The following is a 20,887-nucleotide window of genomic DNA, read 5'->3' on the forward strand; positions in this document are numbered from 1 at the left end:
AATGTAGTCCTTGCAACAAATTAAATTGGCGAAAATAGAGAAAGTGTGTGAAGATTCGAGAGGTGACCACGATGGCTAATGCACCACCAAGTCCAGAGCTCGATCGGATCGGCTGTTGCTCGCTCTCTCACTTGCCATCTTGCCTCCTCTTCAGCACTCGACAGACATACTCCAATCCCAGCCAAACCACTTCTCACGAACTTTTGCAGTTCTCTGACAAGATGCACTACAACTTCCTCGCCATACTCGCCCTGTGTCGCTGCTTCTATCCTGCAGGCAACCGACGCTCGTATAATGGCTAATTTTGCGGCCCCACGTCGCCAACTCGGGTCGTACAAGGACTACGGGCGCCAAGTCGTGGTCGTCGTGACCGTGACCATAAACGTCTTTGCCGTAGCTGTAGTCCGAAGACTCGGTAGCCTTGGTGGCCTTTAAATCTTCCAGGCGACGGTCGTAGTAGCGCGGACGATCCTTCTTGTCGTGGTCCTTCTTGTCGTGGTGCTGGTGCTGGTGTTTGTTGCGGTCGTGGTCGTGGTCATGCTTGTGCTGCTGGTCCGGTAACGATGACTGTGGCCGTGATAGCTACGGCAACCGTGACGATAAGCATAACGACTACAAGCTCAGCGACTATAAGCACAAAGATACGGGAGCAACGACGACAACAAGGGATATGGTGGCAGCTACAGCTACAGCTAAATATTATCACAGCCCTTAGAAATAAGATTTTGTTTCTCTGAAATCATCAGCGAAAATAAATAATTGCAGCCAAAATACGCCTTCCATTTAAAATGGTTTTTAAGTTAAAAACGTGGAAAGGGATACGAAAAACAAAACTGAAAAGACCATGGAAAAATAAATTATTGAAAGTGATATCTGGCATCTCAAAATAAAAAAGTATTGTTTAATATTGTTTTGAAACTCCAATACAATGATTATTTCGGAGCACCTGGCGACGACTGCGCTACGGCAACGACTACTACAATTATGACAAGGGGTATGGAAACGACTACTACCCCGATTACTACTCGTCATACGGCAGCTACGGTTACTATCCTGACTTTAAATACTACTCGTCATACGATGGTGGTATGGCAAAGGAAATGGATACTACCCGGATTACGACGCTTCCTACGGCTCTCACAGTAACGGATACGGCTACTCCAACTATGGATACCCGGGCTACTTTGGTTATGAGTTGGTGGCATCAAGTGCTAGTGCTACTGGTGGCGAGAAAGAGTCTGCGACTGCTAATGATCAGAAGGAGTATGCGACTGTGTCCGCGGACGCTGCCGACGTCAAGTCAGTCGGGAAGGAGAGCAAGAAGGAGTCGAAGACGAAGACATCGTCACCAGGAGGCCCAACCGATTACCGGCGACAAGTTGAGGAACAAGTAGCATCAAGCTGAAACTGTGCAAGAAAAATAGTGTATGGGTGATAAACCCGCGTGGGACGGTGTAGTATAGGCAACTAAAGTGGCAGGTGTAAGGAATACAAAGTCAATAGATGTGATCGCATTTGTCGTGTTAGCTTCAGCGTATCAGCTTGCACGAAGTCGTTTACGATGGGTTCATGGGGGAGAGAAGTATCTATAATAATGTCCAACTGACCGACTGTCGATTACCGCGGGTTTTGTAGAACTAATCATGTGCTACGTTATGTCTTGATTTCAGCACTGATTTCAGCACGTAAGTGAGCCTTCTACATGTATATCGCATATTATGTGCTTCATGCAAATGTTCTTGTGTAAAAACATTTTAAACGTTTACGTTTGCGCAAGAAAAAACAAATCTGCTGCGTTGATTAAACGTCGAAACTAATTCATGCGGCCGATACAATTGGGGGCGTTGCAGTCGCATCGGATCGCTTCATCTTCAATAGGGAACTTGTAGTCATACGTCACCTCGTCCCCCACTGCAATCGCTCGCTTGGCAAAGATGACAATCTTCTTTTCTCCTCCTTCCACCGCCACAATGCGCGCAAAGGCCTTCGGGTCGCACGAGTGATTAATAAACCGCGCCAGATTCCCACACCGCGTCGCGTCAATTATCGTCTTCTCATCCAGACGGAACATGTAGCAACTGCCGACGCCTTGCTCCTCATAGCGTCGCTCTCGTTCATCTGCTATCGTCTGGTTAATCATCTGTCCTTGATACTCCACGATCATCTGGCCATCACTCACAGGCTCCTTCAGGAACAATCCGTAGCCGTGGATCGACGACTTCCTCACCAACATTCGCTCGTCAAACGGTCGTCGTCGTAGCTCGCGATACTGCATTGTGATGGGCAAGTGCTCGATATCCATCGCCACGCCACTCGAGTTGCCTCCAAGCACTGGTTCATTGGTCGCCTCCTTGCTCAAAGCTTGGCGTCTTGGCATGATCTTGGCCTTCTTGGGCGATCCAAACAGCCGATTGCCTTCAAAGCCATCGGTCCGTGCACAGCCAGAAGACTGGCGTGCGCGTTGTTCGGCTCGTACGAGATGCTCCATGACGCGCTCTGCGGTCTGGAACGTCTCTGCTGACGGCAGTGTCTGACTGAACTCGTAGAGCTCTTCATCCTCCTCTTCCTCGAGCATCAACGAGATGACTTGCGCTGCGTTCACAGCGCTCTGCTCCATGCTGTCGTGGCTGCGTTTACGCGCGCCAGAGCCCCACGTCGCCGCCGCGGACCCAGCTAGAGGACTCTGTCCTTGACGCTGTTGTTGCTGTCGAAGCTTCCGTACCACCGCGCGACGACTTATCGCTGTAGTGGCAGCGTACGGCAGCTCTTCAATGTACCGAGAAATCTCTGGTAACCCAAAGCCGAAGAAGTAGTCGCCACTAAGTGCGAACGAGAACCACGAACTGCGCTTCAAGAACGGGTTCCTCTCTGCTCCTGAGCTCTGGCCACTCCGTGGACTTACAGAGAAGCCTCGTTGCTCTTCATACAGCGACACGACACGACTGCGGAGTTCAATGAGCGCGTCTTCAGGCGTGGATGCCACGATGGGTCGCTCTTGGTCGTCCGACGGCGTGATCTTGAACACGACGCGAGGTCTTCGTCGCTGTTGCTCATACTCGCTGTCTTCGTCCTCGTCCTCGTCCACGCCGCCGTTTTCCCGTTTCTTCAGTCGTCGAGCACGTCGCTCCTCGATCTCGGAGCTGGAGATCACACACTCGTACAGACAGCGAGTGGCCAGGTGGCAAGTACTCCAGAAGATACGCGTACTGCGGAACCCTAACGGATAGATCGCTGTTCGCGTGTGGAAGCCTGCGTTGCCGACGAAGACGTGGCCGAGGGAGTGCACGGTCAGTGCTCCAATACGGTAACACATAGGCCGGGGCTTGATGCCGCGTTTCATCTCCGCCCGCTTCTTCTTCTTCAAGTCCGACACTGTCACCAGTGGCGGGTCACTGAACAGAGATCTGCGAGGCTCGGGACGAGGGTTGATCACCGGTAGAACGTGTTGTGGCCGCGTCACTTCACTCGCCTTCGTCTCCTCAAGATTCTGGACGCTCTCTCCACGTTCCTCTTGTCCCTGGGACTTCATGACGGACTCTGCTACACGCTCCGGTACTCCACTATTCGGTTCTGCGCTCACCTCCATCATCTCTCCCTTTACTATGGTGTTGGGCCCCGTCTCGCCAGCATCTTGAGTTTTGTTTTCCTCCTCGGAGCTCGCAGTCTGCTCCGCGCTGGACACGTCGCCATCGTCGGCTGATTCCGCGTTGATCGTGGCCTGCGGGGCGGTTTCAGACGCCTCCAAGGTCACTCCTCCGTTCGCCGTCTCGAGTCTTCGAGCCACCATATCCAGATGTGCCGGCACGGGACAGCACGTCTCGCCGTTCGGTAGAAACGCCACGCCCGCGTCCACTGCGCACGGGAAGTGGAAGTGTCGAGTGCACCGTGAGATCGCGCAGCCAATCGTCGCCCCCATGAGGCCACACGCGTCGCAACGTATCAACCGACTGCGGTGCTTGGCCTTACTGCACTTGTGCAACACGCCACACACGTCCTCGTATACTTCCATCGACCACATGGCGCAGTTGACGTGCACCCACGTCTCCGCTTCCGTGTACAACAAGCGTCCACACGCGGAATTATCGCCAATCATGAAGCATAGCGCGCAGAACCGCGTGTCTTCGAACGCTGCCGCACTATCGTCGTCACTCGTCGGCCAGCCATGTAGCGGCGGCGCCGTAGTCATGCAAGCCACTCTTCGCGAACTCGAGGACGACGACGACGCCACCAGCGACACAGCAGCCTCTTGCTCCTCCGCGTGCGGCGTCTCCGAGTCGTTTTCTTTGCTCTCTTCTTCGTCCTGTTCCGCCGCGCTGGTGGCATCTCCGAGGCCGAATACCGTGAGCTCGGACGAGGGTTCATGCACGAGATGTCTCTTGTCTACTCTGCGATCATACTGCTCCTTGATAGTCGCGATCTCGGCTTCCAGCTTCGCTCTCGGCTCCTGTGCATCACCATCGCCACTTCGCAGCCGCTTGAGCAATGCTTCCTTCAGTTTTCGAGGCTCCGCGCCGCCCTCATCGCTAGATAGCAAGTGGATCACAACTTCTGGTAGCGGTCTCCACCCGTACAGCAGATGCACACACGCCAACAAGGCCGCACAGCTCGCAGCTTCCGACACGATCATACAGATCGCACTCGCATCCTTCTGCGTACTCAGCCCCACCGCTTGCTTCGAATAAAAGCTCTGCGTCTTGCGTTCACGACGTCGAGCAGCGGCACGGGGCCCACGCATGTACCTTTTGAATCGCATATACCGGTTCGCTTTCCGCAGCAGCCACTCGGGGATAACTACGCCCGTGTCATCCAGCTCTTGCTGCTTCGTCAACCGGTACCAATCGCTCTGGAAGTTGAGACTTCGGTACGCAAACGTGCGCAGACATTCCTCACCCAGACGCAAGATATACAGGTACACCGGCGTGTTGTCTGCCAGACGCTTCCAGCGCTCCACTTGCTCCATCTGCATCAGCGTCTCCTTCCAGCTCGACTCGCATTGTACACGTTTACGCTGGATGTCCGCAATAAGCGCCTGGCAACGCCATCCTTCACCGTCCGAGACTTTCGACGTGACATGTTGACGTTCTTGAGGACGACACGCAGCACAGACGTACACGGCGTTCGGGTCGCTCACGAGCGTCTGGTACCGCTTGGGCTCTTTCTTCAACAGGTCGTCACACGGCGGATGCACCCAACGTTCACAGGCGTCACACTGCATCAACTCCTCAAGATCCGCGTCCCATTTCCTTCGACACAGCGGACATTTCTCGGCGTCCTTCTTGCTTCTGCGCGCTGCATCCATCCACACTTCCGTCAGCAATCTGGTCCGTTCTCTAAGTGCTTGTACTTCACGCTCCTTCCGGTTGTGACAGTGCAGACACTTGTCCTGCTCGTAGCTGTACGTACGTTCCAGTGCATCGAGATGGTCGTTCGGGGCTACGTCCGAGTCGAGATACTCCCTCGAGCTCTTGCAGTTGACACACGACACACAACTGGCGCAGTAGATGACAGGACTCGAGCTCGTCCCATCGCGTTTCTTAGGATTCAACGGTAACTTGATAGCCGGCACCAAGCACGAGCCGTGGAAGCCTCGATCACAGTGTCCACATAGCAACAGCGACTCCGTCTTCGCTAATTCCAACGACGTCTCCGTGTCTGTATTGGGGCTGTCCACATTGCCCGCGGTAGCAGGAACACGTGCGCTACTCTCTGCACCGCAGACAGCTCCTGGCTGGCCACAGATCTCGCACATCTTGCAGTTCGGACAACGCCAATACGCACGCAGTTGGTCGCTGTCTTCGAGTCGAGCGGCACTCATCCCAGACACGCAAAACGAGTGGAAACCTTCTCCGCAGTCCACGCAGAAGATGAATTCACTAGACAGGCCGGCACTCCCACACACGGCACACTGATCCAGCCAGCTGTACGTGTGCGCCGACGTCCGTGTCTGTACGAGTTGAAACAGCGCGACAAGAGAGCGCGACGTGGCAATACGCAGCTTGCTCTGGTGCACGAACGCGTCGTTCGTCACGATCCGTCGCTCCGTCTCCACCGCCACCGCGTTCCCATTCGATGCAGCCACACCAGCGTCACCGATAGCGTCGCTCCTGCTCTTCACTGTTGATTCCATTCCGTTACTGTTCGTATCGCTGTCGTGCACTGACGCCGCGTCCGATACCAACGCCGCAGCGCCAGTCGAAGGCCCAGCGTTGTCTGGAACGCGCGTAGCGGCCTCCGAGCCAGCATCCGAGCCGTTGTCTCCGTCGTCTTCGTCGTCAAACTCGTCGTCCTCGTCGTTCTCTCCACCTTCGCCACCGATCGACTCGCCCGTGGCCTGAGCCAGCGCTGAATTGTTAGGCAACTGCCGCTTCGCAGCCACTAACAGCGCGTCATAGTGACGTCCTCCACGTTGTTTCATACGCGCCTTCGGTGCCGTCTGTCGGAAAATCCGCTGGCCTTGGCCGTAGAACCGCCACGCCTCGCGCCAGATCAAAAAGTCGCGCTCCTTCGTGTTAAACGTGACGGCGTTCAGACACATGAGCTCGAAGTCGTCTCGGAACGCACGGAGGTTGACGCTCGTGTACTTGCCCGCCAGGATCTTGTGCTGCATCGTGCTCAGATCCATCGGCGTCTTGATGATGTCGAAGTACGTGGGTGCAATGGCCTCGGTCACGGGCTCTCGGAACAGCACCAGCTTGTCTTCGCCGCCCAGGCGATGCAGAACATGCAGCATGCGCACCTTCCGACACGTCAGACACTCGTAATTGTGCAGCATCTTGGGGTCATAGCCCGATCCGAAGCGTAACGAAAGTGCAAAGTCTTCCTCCACCTGCTTGGCCGTCTTCGCGGCGCCGTCATCTTTAGCTGCACTACTCTTGCCGCTGGATACAGCAGTGCGTTCCTCCGACGGACTCCGACTGCCCACAGGCGTCGAGATCGACTCTGCATCCACCTCGCGAGTATCCCGAGCGTCTGACGTACCCGTGACGACATCTAGAGCGAACTCACGAGCACTACTGCACGCGTGGAAAGCCGGATGTGGATCTGGCTCGCAGTCTGCGTGGATCCAGTGGTGACACGTCGCACACGTCAGCAGATCCACACTGGTCGCCAGCTGCTCGTCGTCCAGCACCAAGTTGCAGACGCCGCAGAACCGATTCGCCTTGTAGTACGGGATGCACGTGGTGCACAGCGCAGCGGTCTGTAGCGGCAGCCGCCATTGCGACCATCTGGGACTCGGCTCTTCTGCGCGCGCTTCATCGCTTTTCCGACAGCGACAGCCAGCACACGACGTGCAGTCGCTGCACACGAACGGCGTCTTGAGATCTGCAACCAGAACGTCTCCATCGTCTGGACTCACGAGCGAAAGCGGCGCGTGTGGCGGATCACAGCACGTGGCGTGGAACTGGTTGTCACACTGGGCGCACGCCAACAGCTCTTCTTCTACAGCGTCCGTGTCGTCCTCACACTCGTCCGCAGTCAACAAACAGTTGCTACACGTACCACCCGCATCTCCGCGTCTCTCTTCTGCTGCCGATAACGCGACGCCAGTTTCTCGTATAATCGCCTTTTCCAGCAGCTCTTTCGAGTGGAACTCCCCGGGGAGGCCTCCCCCCACGTCCGAGCCACTCAACTCGAGCAGAATAGCGACTTCACTGAGTGTACTAACGTCTTCCAGATGATACACTACGCCGTCCGTGCCTTCAAGTAGATCAACCACGACGTCATCGCTCGGTATCTTCCGTTTTGACGCGTGAGCGTGTGTTTCTTTCGAAGTCCTTTGTCGAACGTCCTCACCATGTACGCACCCGGTACCAATACACCCGACAGGACCACGATAACTTTCCCGACCAACACGTCCGCGATCTGCGTGCATCGATCAAAGGCATCTGACGCCCGTTTACCTCCTTTCGTGAGCTTCACGGGCGGTGGAGTGGACGTTAAAACCCGTCGAAAACCCGCCACTAACGCTTGGAAGAAGCGACTCGAGCACTCCGTCTCCATCTGCAGCTCTTTCTGCGCGCGTTCCAGTGACTTGGACAGCAACTCGTCGTCATTTCTCGTGTCGGGAGCAGCAAAGCGCTTCATGCTTCGACAGAGATACTTGGGCACCCAACACGACACAAACTGCGTCGTCTCCACGTGCTCACTGCTCGCAAATACCCGGACAAGACGAAAGTTCACACGCGCAGCGGTCTCCTCCTCTTGCGTCGGCAGTAAAAGCTTCTTGGCCAGAGCGTTCAGTCGCAGGACTTGAGCCGGCCACCACTGGTTCTGCAGCGCTGGCGTCTTCACGTAGAGCATCGTACGCGTGCCAATCACTATGGGGAACGTGTACAGCGGCAGCGACGCCAGCACGCCGTCTTCAAAGCGGATCGTATGGTGCTTGGACGGGTGCGTAGCGTGGAAGGCCACGACTCGCCCCATAACCCACTGCTTGTCCCACTGCAAGAACACGCCGACACTCTTTCCCACCAGCTCGTACATGCGGCGTCGCTCTTCACGCGAGTTCGGGATCTTCCCCACTCGAATTACCGCGTCCATATCCGAGACTTTGGCAGCTGTAGCACGCAAGAGACGGCCGTAGACTTGCATCTCCAGCACCATCTGCTTGGAGAAACGCGGCCGCTTCTTCCGACCGCGCTTGAGAGCGCGCAGACACGGTTTACAGAACCACGGACGCGCAGGGACTGCAGCAGCGTCGTCCGTGCCGAGAACATCGGCCATTTTGAACTCTACGAAGCAGATATCGCAGACAATGAACACACCGCTCTCTTCGTCGGCCATGTTGCTAGCGGCCACGTTATCGCCGGGGTCTGCCACGACCACCGTCGGGTTCGTATAGCTCCAGCCACTTTTCAAGCCCTCGAACTCCGTACGAAGACTTGAAGACGACGCCACCATCGTGATCGGCTTCGGGATGAGGATCCGTGGACCGCTAGTGTCTTCTACAGAAGCACTTCTGGACGATACGCTCGTGGGTTCCACCACTACAGCACTGCCTTGCGTTGCAGGAGGCCCACCAAGCTCTGTTTTCTGCAATTTAATGCTCTTCCGGGTCTCTGTCCCTCGACTTCGCTTCCTACTTACCGCTGTAGTCTTCGCTTCAAGGCTGGCGTTCGAAGCAGGCTCCGAGCGTCTGCGTGTGTATTCGACTTGTAAGTTTCGACAGGCTTCACACAGCATCACACCGTCCACTGTGCCACTCGGACGATGCAAACGATCCGCAGCGCTGCCTCCTGCGTGAAATCTCGTATCGCAGCCCACACAGCGTTGAAAGCCTTCACGAACGTCACTACACGCTGGACAGAACCACTCGCCGTCCGGGATCTCGAGCAGTGGCGGGTTCAGTGTCAACGGATCGAACTCGTGGTCGCAGCCATCACACAACAAGACCGTCACGACCACCTCAAGCTTAGGAGAAGGAGCTTGTAGCGCAGGTAAGGGCCTGGTCCCACGCCGCGTGGTCTTCTTGCGACTCTTGCCTTGCTGCGCGCTACACGTTGGACAGAACCAGTCGCCACTGGGCACTTCAGTGAGCGGGGGATCCAGTGCCTTCATGTCGTACTCCCAGTCACACAAGTCACAGATCAACAGCGTCACTGGGACCAGAGACACCGCCGCGCTATTCACACTTGGAGCGGCACTCGCAGCGTCCATTACACAGTCGTGACAGAACCAGTCTCCGTTCGGAGCACTCGTCAGCGGTGGCTGGATGTGATTCAGGTCGATTTCACGTTGACAGCCCTCACATTTCAGCGTTGTCACTAATTTCGGAGCGACCGCCGTCGACTCTGTCTTACAGCTGCATGCAGAGCAGAACCAGTCGCCCTCGGGGGCTTCTGCCAGCGGCGGATTCAATGTAGCCATGTCGAACTCGCCATCGCAGCCGTCGCAAATGACTACTGTCACTAAAGCGAGGGATTGGGCAACTGACGCGCAATGAGCACAACACCACTCCGTCTCGTCCTCTAGGGGCGCGTTAGCCACGTGATCCAAACTGGCGTCTGTGTCCTGAGCGTCGCAGAATTCCTGCAAGCAGAAGCGTCCCTTGCACATACAACAGTCCGTCCACCACTGTACTTGACCCTCTGCTTTGTCTTCGTCGTTCACTAGCAGCGCAATGGTGCGCGTCTCAATAGATCCGTCCACTAGCTGCTTCGCCTGCTTGTTAGTGTCCAGTACACACGGCGCACACCACTCCAACGAGGCTAGAGACGACGAGCGACGTCGTTTCTTGCCTGTTCCGCGGTACACTTTCTTCTTCTTCGCATCTCCTCCATGGCCAGCTTGATAGCGACTCACACAGCGTCCGTGGAGACGTGCAGTGTGGCAGTTCTGGCAGTTGGTCTTCTCTTCAGCGGGTATCTGCACCTGTCGACAAGTCGTACACACCTCCACTGCGATTGAATACACGTCCCAGTTGGTATTGTCATCATCCACAGTCATTTTGTCTTCGTTTCCGTCATTCTCTACCAAGAATTCACGTCTTCGCGTCGTTTTCCCGTCATTTTTGGCGAGTTGAGGTCTTCGCACGTACGGGAAGGCCAGCGCCGGCACTAGAATCGGCAGAGCGTCATCTTCTAGAGTCTTTTTCTCCTTCCTGGTCAGCTTTGTAGACTTGGAGCGACATTTCAAGCACGTAAAGGTCGATTCCCCCGTCTTTAGCCCGCTTCCTAGCTCGAGTAGACACTGAGCATGGTAAATACCGTCGCACACGCAGCAGCGAGCCACTTTTACGCTAATTTTCGTTGATGCTGCGTTCTGTGCGTGTTCTCCCGTCGAAATCTCATCAGCAGAAGCGATAAAACCCATATTTTTAGCGTCCGAGAGGGGGGCTGAGATGCCTTCAGTGCGCGCGCTCTGTGGGGAGGAATCAGACGATTCCGCCGCGGGGACTACGCCCACTACCTGCTCACACACTAGACACGCAAAATTCATCTCGGATTGAGGCCCAAATCCTCCTGGAAGACGAAGAATCGATCGCGCAGAACAACGCCTCCTGCCGCAGCTTCCCGCGTCGCGGAGCCAAGAACTTTTTGTTTCTAAAACAGGTGAAGGGGCGCCGTGCGCGGATTGGTAGAAACTCAAAGGTTATGCTGGTTTGGTGTACAGATGGTGTGGATTCTGACTTCAAGTCGCTACCAATAATGTTAATAAACGATTCGTAATATCTAATACCCCTTTGAAATCCGATACTTCCCGCCGGTAAGGCCAACTCTCAAATAAGTGCTTCGATTGCTCATTTCTGCTTGGAGTCACCAGCTTTCGCACCTCTTCATGGTCACACTTCCGAACTTCCGCGCTAGCCGCCACCTCATCGACTCTCACTGCGATGGCCAAGACCCTCCGACGACCGCTTCCACCTTCACCACCGTTGCTGACGTCCGTGGCCTTCGTCTGCCGCCAATGGCCGCGCATTGAGGCGCTAGACCACGTGACGCGCGAGCTGGACGTGCTGTTGGACAACTCGCAGCTCTGGACGCTGGCCGAGGCGTGTGGCGCCGGCCATGAGCATCTCGTAGACCGAATTGCCGCGCGAAACATAGCCAAGATCCGGAACATGGGGAAGCTGCAGCGGCAGGCGCTGGCCACGTCGGCCATGGCGTCGGCCGCTGCGGGAGGCCACATAGCAGTGCTTCGCCGCCTGGCGGTACTCTTCCCGCAGGCACGCGTGACCAAAGCCGTGGAGGCTGCGGCCCGAAACGGGCGTGTCGAGGTGCTTGCGTGGCTTCACGAGCAGCAAGATACGCTGGAAGTGTTCTGGGGCGCTCGCGAGATGCTGGTTGCCGTCCGTGGTGGCAACCTAGATACAGCGCAGTGGCTGCATAGACACACAACACCACCAGAACACCAATTCTTGATTGACGTGGCCGCGCGCAACGGTGACTTGGCCATGATCCAGTGGCTACACAGCGTTGGCGCGGCGGACGAATGTACGGTGAACGCAGTGACCAATGCCGCCGAGAACGGCCACCTCGAGACGATCAAGTGGCTCACTGAGCACTGTTTCCGCAGCGACTGTCCGTCCATCCGGATGGACCAAGCCGCAGCCAACGGACACTTGGAAGTGATCCGGTATCTTCATGCAAATGGATCGCGCTGCACGACTAACGCTATGAACATGGCCGCCGCGAATGGCCACTTGGAGACTGTCCAGTGGCTGCACGAAAACCGAACTGAGGGCTGTGAGCGCGCCGCGATCGATCAGGCTGCAGTAAACGGCCACTTGAACGTCGTGCAGTGGCTCCACGCGAACCGGACAGAGGGCTGCACTACGATCGCGATGAACGGGGCAGCACGGAGAGGCTTCTTTGGCGTCGTCAAGTGGTTGCACGCCAACCGTAACGAAGGCTGCACTACGAAGGCCATGGACAACTCTGCGAAGAATGGCCACGTCGAAATCGTGCAGTGGTTGCACCAATTCAGAGCCGAAGGGTGCACCACAGCTGCTATGGATCAGGCCGCCGCCTACGGACACCTGGAGACGGTCAAGTGGCTTCATGAACACCGTAGCGAAGGGTGCACTACTGCGGCCATGGACGACGCCGCACTGAACGGCCATCTGCATGTGGTGCAGTGGCTGCACGAGAGCCGAAGCGAAGGGTGCACGACTGCGGCCATGGACAATGCGGCCGCGTTCGGCCACTTGGCCGTCGTGCAGTGGCTCCATACTAACCGAGAAGAAGGCTGCACGGCCGACGCCATGGACCGAGCTGCTCGTCAAGGCCACTTCGACATGATCAAGTGGCTTCAAGTGCATCGAACTGAAGGCTGCAGTCTGTTCGCCATGAACAACGCTGCTGGAGCTGGGCGACTCGATATCTTGCAGTGGCTGCACTTGAACTATGGCATGGGGTGCAACAACCGAGCGATGGAGGCGGCTGCGTTCGGTGGCCACTTTGATATTCTTGATTTCCTTCACCGTGAAGATTTGACCCATTGCACAGCCGACGTGGCCATCAAGGCGGTGGCTGAGGGCCACCTGGAAATCCTCGAGTGGCTCTTTCAACACTACCCGGAGCCAATCCCGTCGGCACGTTTGCTACGCATCGCCAAGCGGCATGATCTCTATTGTGTTGACTGGCTCGTACGGACAGGCAAGGCAGTTGATTATGATATGTGGTGATTGGAGGGCAACACCGGCCAATTAGTCCCACAGCAAGAGTATCAGTAAAATTTGATGTGGTATCTTTATTTTCATCCGACTCATGCTACCGTATTACTACGCAGTACACTACAAATTACAGTACACAATGGGGCAGTTAAGAGAACTTTGCACTTTGCACTTTGCAGCCAAAAACGCAACATAAAATGTACTGCGAACATTCTGGTCGGCCATGAAGATGCAAAGATCAGTTCGCTGCCGCAAACCTCGTGTTTGTTGCAGTCAAACCGTCCTTTCCGCTGTATACAATTTGAAGCACTTTGCAGTCACCAAATCACCTAAGACCTTCACTCCCACTTCAACCAATCGACCATCATTCCTACCGCTAGCGCCTCAATCCACATTTTTTGTTGGAGGCCAACACGATGTCGGAAGCGAAGGATAGCGTGGTTGCTTTACTTGTGCGCAACTGGTCGTCTTCAGAGGAGGAGAGCAAAGACCACAGCGACGACATTGCTGTTGGTGATGCTCAGGCGATGGTCCCAGCTTCCCTTAACACCCCAAGTATCCGTAGGTTGCCTACACAGTGTATCTTCGGCGAAGGCGTGAGGTCGACGGATCAAGTCGCAGGCGATGACCAAGATAATCTGCAAGTACACAGTGTTTCTGCCATAGCAGGAGCCCCTGCTGCTTTTAATAATGCGTTGGTTAGAGGATCTAAAGCGTCAACTCAGCTTGATGGCCGTCGAAGACGTGCCTTCCAAGACCTGCTTAACGATCCTGTACAAGACTTGCATCCCGGTCCAGGGCATCAACTTTATGAGGAACGGCCTGCTGCTTCGGTTACTCTTAACGCCCAGCAACGTGCAAACCAAGCACGCAAACCTCAATCAATCCAGAACTGGGTAACGAACTTTAAAGCACAGGAAGCCGTGCTAGAAAGCTACTCCTACACAGAGCGCATATAGCCCCCTACGGAAAGCTTGGAACGCGTGTCGCTGAGGCTGCAGAGCACCTTAGAACGTCATGAGGCTATACGGCAAACCACCGGACGATTCAAAGCTGGGTCGAAAGTATGCTGAAGGAGCACGTGCTCCGTGAAAAAGAGCTTGACGCTGAGACCGGTCAAGAACATGAACGCTCGGCAATCGAGGTACATGTACTGGTTACAACAAATTTAGTTATGAAACTTACGACGCTCTTGGTTGTAGATTCGTATCCGAGAGAAGCTCACTGAAATGGTAGAGCAGCAGAAGGATCATCTTGTGACCAAAACATCGAATGCGGCAAAGCGGAAGAGAGACGATGAACTGCGTAACGCTGGCCTTCGTCATCGTGAAATGTAGCCCGAACAGTTTATGACAAAGAGGTATCTGAGCTGGGAAGAAGACGTTTGGTGCTGACAGATGACGGTGCTGTGGCAGGTTTGTTACCCTAGATGATAAAGACTTAACTCCTCTTCACATAATTTTGATTAGCTTCTAGCGACTAAAGTGATGGTACGAGCGTCACAAAGCGGCAGCGCAGAAACCCCAAGCACCAGCTCCGAATGGAACGCTTACTTGAAGAAGATCGGGAGCAAACGGCGAAATTGCAAGAGCGCCGCCTTGATTTAAAGCAGAATCAATTCTCTCAGCTTCTGGTTTCATTCTACTCGACAATGACAATGCATCATATCCTCTGTGGCCCTGAGCAGGATCCGCTTGAATCCACTCCAGAGTGCTGCTTACAGATCTTTTGAGTCACAGTGACTCGAAAGGAGTGTCTACGTACTCACCAAGAGGATAGCACGGACCAAGGTGGTTAATATAGAGGTTTATTCGGCCCCAATCGCCCTCCCGGTGTTAGCAGGAGCAGTGCCACTAAAATCAAGGAGAGCTGGCTAAAAAACTCGGCGCTCTACGACGAGTTTCTTCGAGACACCAACAAGTACTATCAAGCTCTTGGCGTTTGGAAGGATATGGGGTATTCGGAGCGTAAGGTCTCAAATGCTACGGCGAAGCTTGGCAAAAATGCAAACGATATCACGTACATCAGTAACGGCTACAGAGCGCTCCTTGAAAATGGCAACGTTAAGGTGCATTAGAGGAGATGCATGTTCAGGCGCCATCTATAATAACATTTGCTAGCACAGAAAGAGATGTTGGTCTGGGCAATCTGCAGGAGCTAGCAGGTGTATTTTCATGACTAAGCCCTGTGCTATAAACATCCTCTTGTTTCCAGTTTACTAAACAATGTTACTGTTGCTGCAGTAGTAGCTGTTGTTTTTGAGCAAGATCGCTCATGTAGTGTAAACAGTTCGGGCCTCAAAGGCTCAGTAATGGACTGGTAGTGCTGTCGGCAAAAGTAAGACTACAATACTTTGCTAACTAGGGCTGGAGGGTAGGCTGGGATAGCAATAAATCGACGGTACGTCTACCTGGTCCCTTTGCCCGATCGACAGTCCTATATTGTACATGTATACATGTCATGTATTTAAATATATAAGTTGTAGACCGTTGCATATTGACGCACATGACTGTAAATGCATTAACAATATAGAGGGGAGCTCTAAGCCGAGACGAGAGGTGAGAATCGTTCGTCGGGCGTGGTCTGGCCAGCGAAAAAGATACTCGGCATTGTATACGATTCCGCCCGACGACGTGTACAAGAGGTTGGCTCTATTTAGCGGCATCAATAGCGTCTTTCAAGAAGAGGTCATTCAGGCTGTCGATACGTGTATCGCGCCAAGTTTCGGCCGTGTCGCCGCCCTCTCGAACGGCGAGAGCGGGACGCTACCTCCCACCAAAGAAAGTAGCCTCAGTAGCCTTGCGCTAAGGCGTTTTGCCTCCGTCGATTCCGGGAAGATTGGTTTCGGTCATCCCAATAATGCAGAAAGTGGTCGACGTAACGTTGGGGAAGAGGCCCGGACGGAAGAGGACGCGAGCCTGTAAGAAACAAATCTGGAAAAACACCAGCTGCCGTAGCCAGGGTTTCCTAGAATAGTATTGCAATTATATGGTAAACAACTGATGAAATATATAATGGTGAGCATGGTAGAGCCGACATGAAATATATTATTGCACCCTTGACAAAGATGAAATACATTATGCATACCTCAAATTCAATTCTGCTTACCAACCATCTGCACCATTGCCACGTTCCAATATCGGCGATTTGTCTTGAGAAATAGGATGTTTTCCAGTTGGGCCGGCGCCATGGCTTGCCGCTGAGGAGACAACACGATTCCAGCTTGGCTAAAAAAACGTTCGGCAATATTAGACGTCGGTGGAATGTATTGCACCAACTCGTATCTGTTCATATACAAAAGGAATTGGTCAAATTGACATGACATCGTCACTGACAGGAGTGGTGTTTTGTGTGTAGGTAGTCCGCATAAAAACAAATTAAATAAAACTCGGATATAGAATAAAACTCAGATACGGCTTACCTTAACTTTGCCGACTGATTGAGACCACGCAGGAACTTCATAAGATCGTTGATTTTCTCCAGAAAGTCTTCATACTCGTCCAGATACTGGGTCATAGCGAGATTTAGTCGATGGCTGGCACAGCTGACCAACGGATCCCAGCTTGACGCGATGCTTCCATTGACGGAACAGTTGTCGCCGACCAGGAAGCGGACACATTCGATGCGCCGCTTCAACGGCTTTAAAATCGTCTTGAGGAACGCAACATGTGCATCAGCATCGTGATGGGGATGGTTGTTGCAGTCTTTCCTTGTCTAGTAGAGGCGCCATCGCCAATAGTACAGTCTCCCGCTTACCATCATGACCAAAAGCGGCAAAGACCCCCACGTAATGTTCACTTTTGAAAGACCACCCGTCAAATACGATACCAAATCTTTCAGGGAGAAATTCGCTGAACGTGCGCAGCACTTCCTGGCAAACAGCTGCCATGTAGTGGACCAAGGTATCATCACATATGGGCTTGAGGGTCGTGTAGCGTCGCGTTAGGCTGTTCTCGCAGAATGAGAGCGGCAAGTTAGCATCAACAATCCACTCTAGCCATCCAAATATATTGGCGCTCTTTTTGTCTACGAACGACAAGAGTGTGCCATTGTTGCCGCCTTGAAAACTGTCTAGAGTAGTTTCATAATCAGGATGTTGACTATAAGTGTAGTTGATTAGGTTCGTGTAGCCACGTTTGGCGTCCTGTTTCCGCTGTACGGCGCAGCGACATCGATAGAAACCCATACAGTCGTCATTCTCGTCACGGATTGGCTTGAAAAATACATCGCAGATCTGCTTTCTGGTGTAGCGAGAAACTGGTGATCGCGTTGGGGAGAGAAGATTATCCATGCCAGCACGGAATTTACAAATGAGCCTGGCCTCAGCTCAGAGCAGCAGCATGAACGGTTGGTTGTCGAGTAGCTCCAGCGGCCGCTTTCTTATTGGTTACTAAGTAATACAATAGGGTTATGATAAGTAAATTTTTGATTTCAAAATGACAAAATATGTTACTCTGGACTAAATCTACCGAAATAAGTTATTGACGGGGGAGTCGTGCGGCTCGAAATACATAATGGTATGGCATAATATGGCAATTATTGCTTATTACAATATATTTTTAGGAAACCCTGGCCGTAGCATCTATTACCTCGTGAACAACCGCCGGGTCGCTTTGCTTAATATTCGGGAGAGCGGGCGACGAGCGAACAATCACTGTGTCGTCGCCACCGCTCAAACTTTCATCGCGTATGCTAAATTCGTTCTTACATGGATCGCTTTTGCATTTGTAACAAAGAGGATTTTTTTCTCGATCTCGCACCAGCTCGGGTATCAAATAATAGACGTCTTCTCCGAAAAATAAAGCTGTCGATAACACCGTAATGCCGGCTCCGGTATTTCTTTAAACAATAACTCCCGCTCGGTAGTAGACAAGAGAACAGTATCCAGTTGCGACAGCGATGAAAAATGGACACCGTCCGAATCTGTTTGCAGCGAAATCCGTCCACACGCCGCACAAGCCCAAACAAAAGTTGCTTCGGACCCGAATGACGCGACTAATTGCTGACACTCAGCAATATCGCGGGGGCTGGGAAAGTCACCGAGCATCACCGAAGCCCGCTCACGCACCGCCACTCCGGCTTTCCCGCGAAGATTCTCGTCCCCGAAAACAAAAGACGCAGGGTCGACGCCACAGCAATGATAGTACGCAAGTGCTAGACGCGGATCTCGCAAATAATGCTGGCTCTCAGCAAGCCATTCGATCTCGCTCATAGTCAGGGAGCAGGCGTCCCTTAAGTCTCGCGAGACGTCTCTGTCTGTGTTGTATTTCTCGGTCACGTTGGCGAGCTCGTCTCTCCCTTTGTTGAGCACTAGCCGAGTGCCGCCGCTACGCGGCGGGTAAGAATGAATGTCGCTCCTTGTGTTTTGCCACCGTTCCGCTCGCCACAGGCTCGCTTCACTGCTCGCACGGTAGGTTGGCAAATTGTGGCTCAGGCGGGCCTAAAGGCCCGCAGGGTTGCAGAAGGTGCCGATTTGGGCCGCCTCGCTGCGCTCGGCAGCTTTTAGGCCAATCGTGGCCACCTTCGCTGCGCTCGGCAGCCAGTAGGAATATTTAAATTATTTTATCCAATGATTTGTCCGGAAAAGCGTGACAGGCACGACAATTTAGTGTGACGGACAGACAGGTTGCTGCAGTAGATGTTTAAGACTAGCCGTTCGCCGCCGCTACGCGGCGGAGTGGCATGGTTTGTTGGAGATGAGGTGGCCGCAACCTTAGTGCTTCTTGGTGTCGCGTGTTTTGAGAGCGTGGTTCACCCCGTAGATCTTGGCATCGTGTATTTAACCACTTGCCTTCCGTAGTCTCATTCGGCCCCGTATAATATCGTGGTTTGGAACGTTTCCGTTACCCCGTACTACAGGTTGGGTGTTGTTTTCTTCAATGGTCCATGCTCTTTCGTGCTCTTCCCGGATACGAGGTTCCTGCTCACGCATGGCACACGCTGCTCAGCGGTTCTGTCCTCTCTCTTGTGGGTTCATGCGCGTTTTTCGTAAATGCTAACTTTTCTCTGTTCTCAAACATTTATGTGGGTTGCACTGGCTTCGTGGTAGATACTATTTCGTGATTGTTGACCTTCCATCGCCGGTGCTCTAGCCGAAGTGTGCTATTCCGTGGTTTGGTGACTTCATGCAGTCGTGTTGTTCCGTCGCCCGTGTATCGTGCTCTCCAGGTGAGGTTCCATCGACTGCGGTATCACGCTATCGTGCAATCACGGTGTGGTAATGCTGTCTATGGTATTGTGGTCACGTAGTGTATCTGCGTTGTCCGTGTTATCGTGTTCTACAATGGCAACGTGCTCCACAGTGTGCAGTCGTGGTCACCCCAAGCGCCCACCTCCCCGTTTATTTCGTGGCTGGCCCGCCGTTCGTGCAATCTAGTTCTAATGTAGTACTGTCCTCCGTGGCTCGGTAAGCTCAGGTTCAACACTGGTATCGTTCTCCGCGGCACGGTGATTTTACGTCTATAGCTCTGCGGCTGCGTTCTCCCATGGCTTAGTGGCACAGCCCATGCTATCGTGCTAGCTTGTGGTGTCGCGGCTGGTCTGTCGTCCGTGTGATTGTTAGGTACCGTAGTATCGTGCTCCCTGGCTTGGTGAGATCCGGTTCTACCCTGATAACGTGCTCTAATGCTCGATGACTTCCCGTTTTCGGATTCCCGCCGCTTCATGCCTGGTCCGGCGACCGTACTCCGTGCTCTTCCGTGATGCTATGGGAGAGTTGCTGTCCATGCACTCTTACCGCTACGTGCGTACTCTTCCGTAGCCACCCTTTTTAGCATGCTGGGGTGTCTGTATATCTATTTCCCTTCCGTGGTCTGTACGCTCCCGTCATATTCTTGACCTTCTGTCCTTTTCATGACTGCGTGTTCTTCCGTCTTTCACGCTACGCATGAAACTTCATGGTTTGCATCGGCTAAGTCTTCTATCATCGTCCGTTGCCTTCCGTGCTTCGTGTTGCTCTTCTATCCCGTCGTCTACATAGTGTGGGTCGATGTTCCTTCGCGTTTCGTGTTCTTGCCACGTGCCTCCGCGTTCACTTAATAACAAATGCTTTTCCCAATATATATTGTTGGAAAGCTTACACAATCTCTTAAGGTCGCACACTACGCGCGCAAATACAAAGGAAGACAATACTTTCTTACGGAGGCAGTGTGGGGTGCAGGGGGGGGAAACCCCAATATATACATATTTTACGTTTTTTCCACTATTTAATAAAAAATAAAAATCAATTGTTTATTTAATATTTAAAGCTGAAAATAATTACTAAGGTGTTTCCACTAACTACCAAATGTACTGGCCAGGCAAAAATATGAAAATACCTTAATAATAGTACTCAGAAAATAATATTGTAAGTTGTATTAGAAAAGTACTACGAAGCCTAAAACATCATTCTATATCCAATAAGTACTAAAGTTTCGATTGAGCCCGGAATATGAGTCACCGAAGCCTACAAATTTTTTCAACAGCTCCTACTACGATATAGTACGTGTGTGCTCATCGGCGCCTTTTAATTATGCAAATTAACTCGCACACACACAGCGCCCTTCGCGTGAGGTGGCGAACCGCAGCTGAAAATGAGAGCAAAATGAAATTTGAGCGGTGCATTTAAGTACGATGTGTTGACCACATACAGTGTGTACACCCACATATTGCAATTTTAGCGAAATGAAGCCCGGCCTTCCGCTGCGCTCGGCAGCCAAGTAAAACGCGCGCCATTTGCGTTACATGAATTAACCCTAGCCGCGGACGGACAGACAACACACTCCACTAGAGGGG

General features: G+C 53.3%; 2 protein-coding genes and 1 pseudogene across 2 annotated transcripts; 2 read left to right on the plus strand and 1 right to left on the minus strand.

Annotated features, from left to right (window-relative positions):
- Positions 1 to 464: 464 nt before the first annotated feature.
- Positions 465 to 1,381, plus strand: PITG_23189 (annotated as a pseudogene; the record flags this gene model as incomplete).
- A 399-nt stretch (positions 1,382 to 1,780) lies between these two features.
- PITG_20502 (histone-lysine N-methyltransferase, putative) lies at positions 1,781 to 10,812 on the minus strand (the record flags this gene model as incomplete). The annotated part of the gene is made up of 3 exons (XM_002895628.1): positions 1,781 to 7,440; positions 7,501 to 7,698; positions 7,806 to 10,812. 3 exons carry the CDS (start codon positions 10,810 to 10,812, stop codon positions 1,814 to 1,816), a joined length of 8,832 nt encoding a protein of 2,943 aa, XP_002895674.1.
- A 446-nt stretch (positions 10,813 to 11,258) lies between these two features.
- On the plus strand, positions 11,259 to 13,183 carry PITG_20503 (uncharacterized protein; the record flags this gene model as incomplete). Its single annotated transcript, XM_002895629.1, has 1 exon — positions 11,259 to 13,183. One exon carries the CDS (start codon positions 11,333 to 11,335, stop codon positions 13,124 to 13,126), a length of 1,794 nt encoding a protein of 597 aa, XP_002895675.1.
- Between the last annotated feature and the right edge of the window lie 7,704 nt (positions 13,184 to 20,887).

This window comes from Phytophthora infestans, genomic scaffold (genome assembly GCF_000142945.1).
Source record: "Phytophthora infestans T30-4 supercont1.146 genomic scaffold, whole genome shotgun sequence".
Lineage (NCBI taxonomy): Eukaryota > Oomycota > Peronosporomycetes > Peronosporales > Peronosporaceae > Phytophthora > Phytophthora infestans.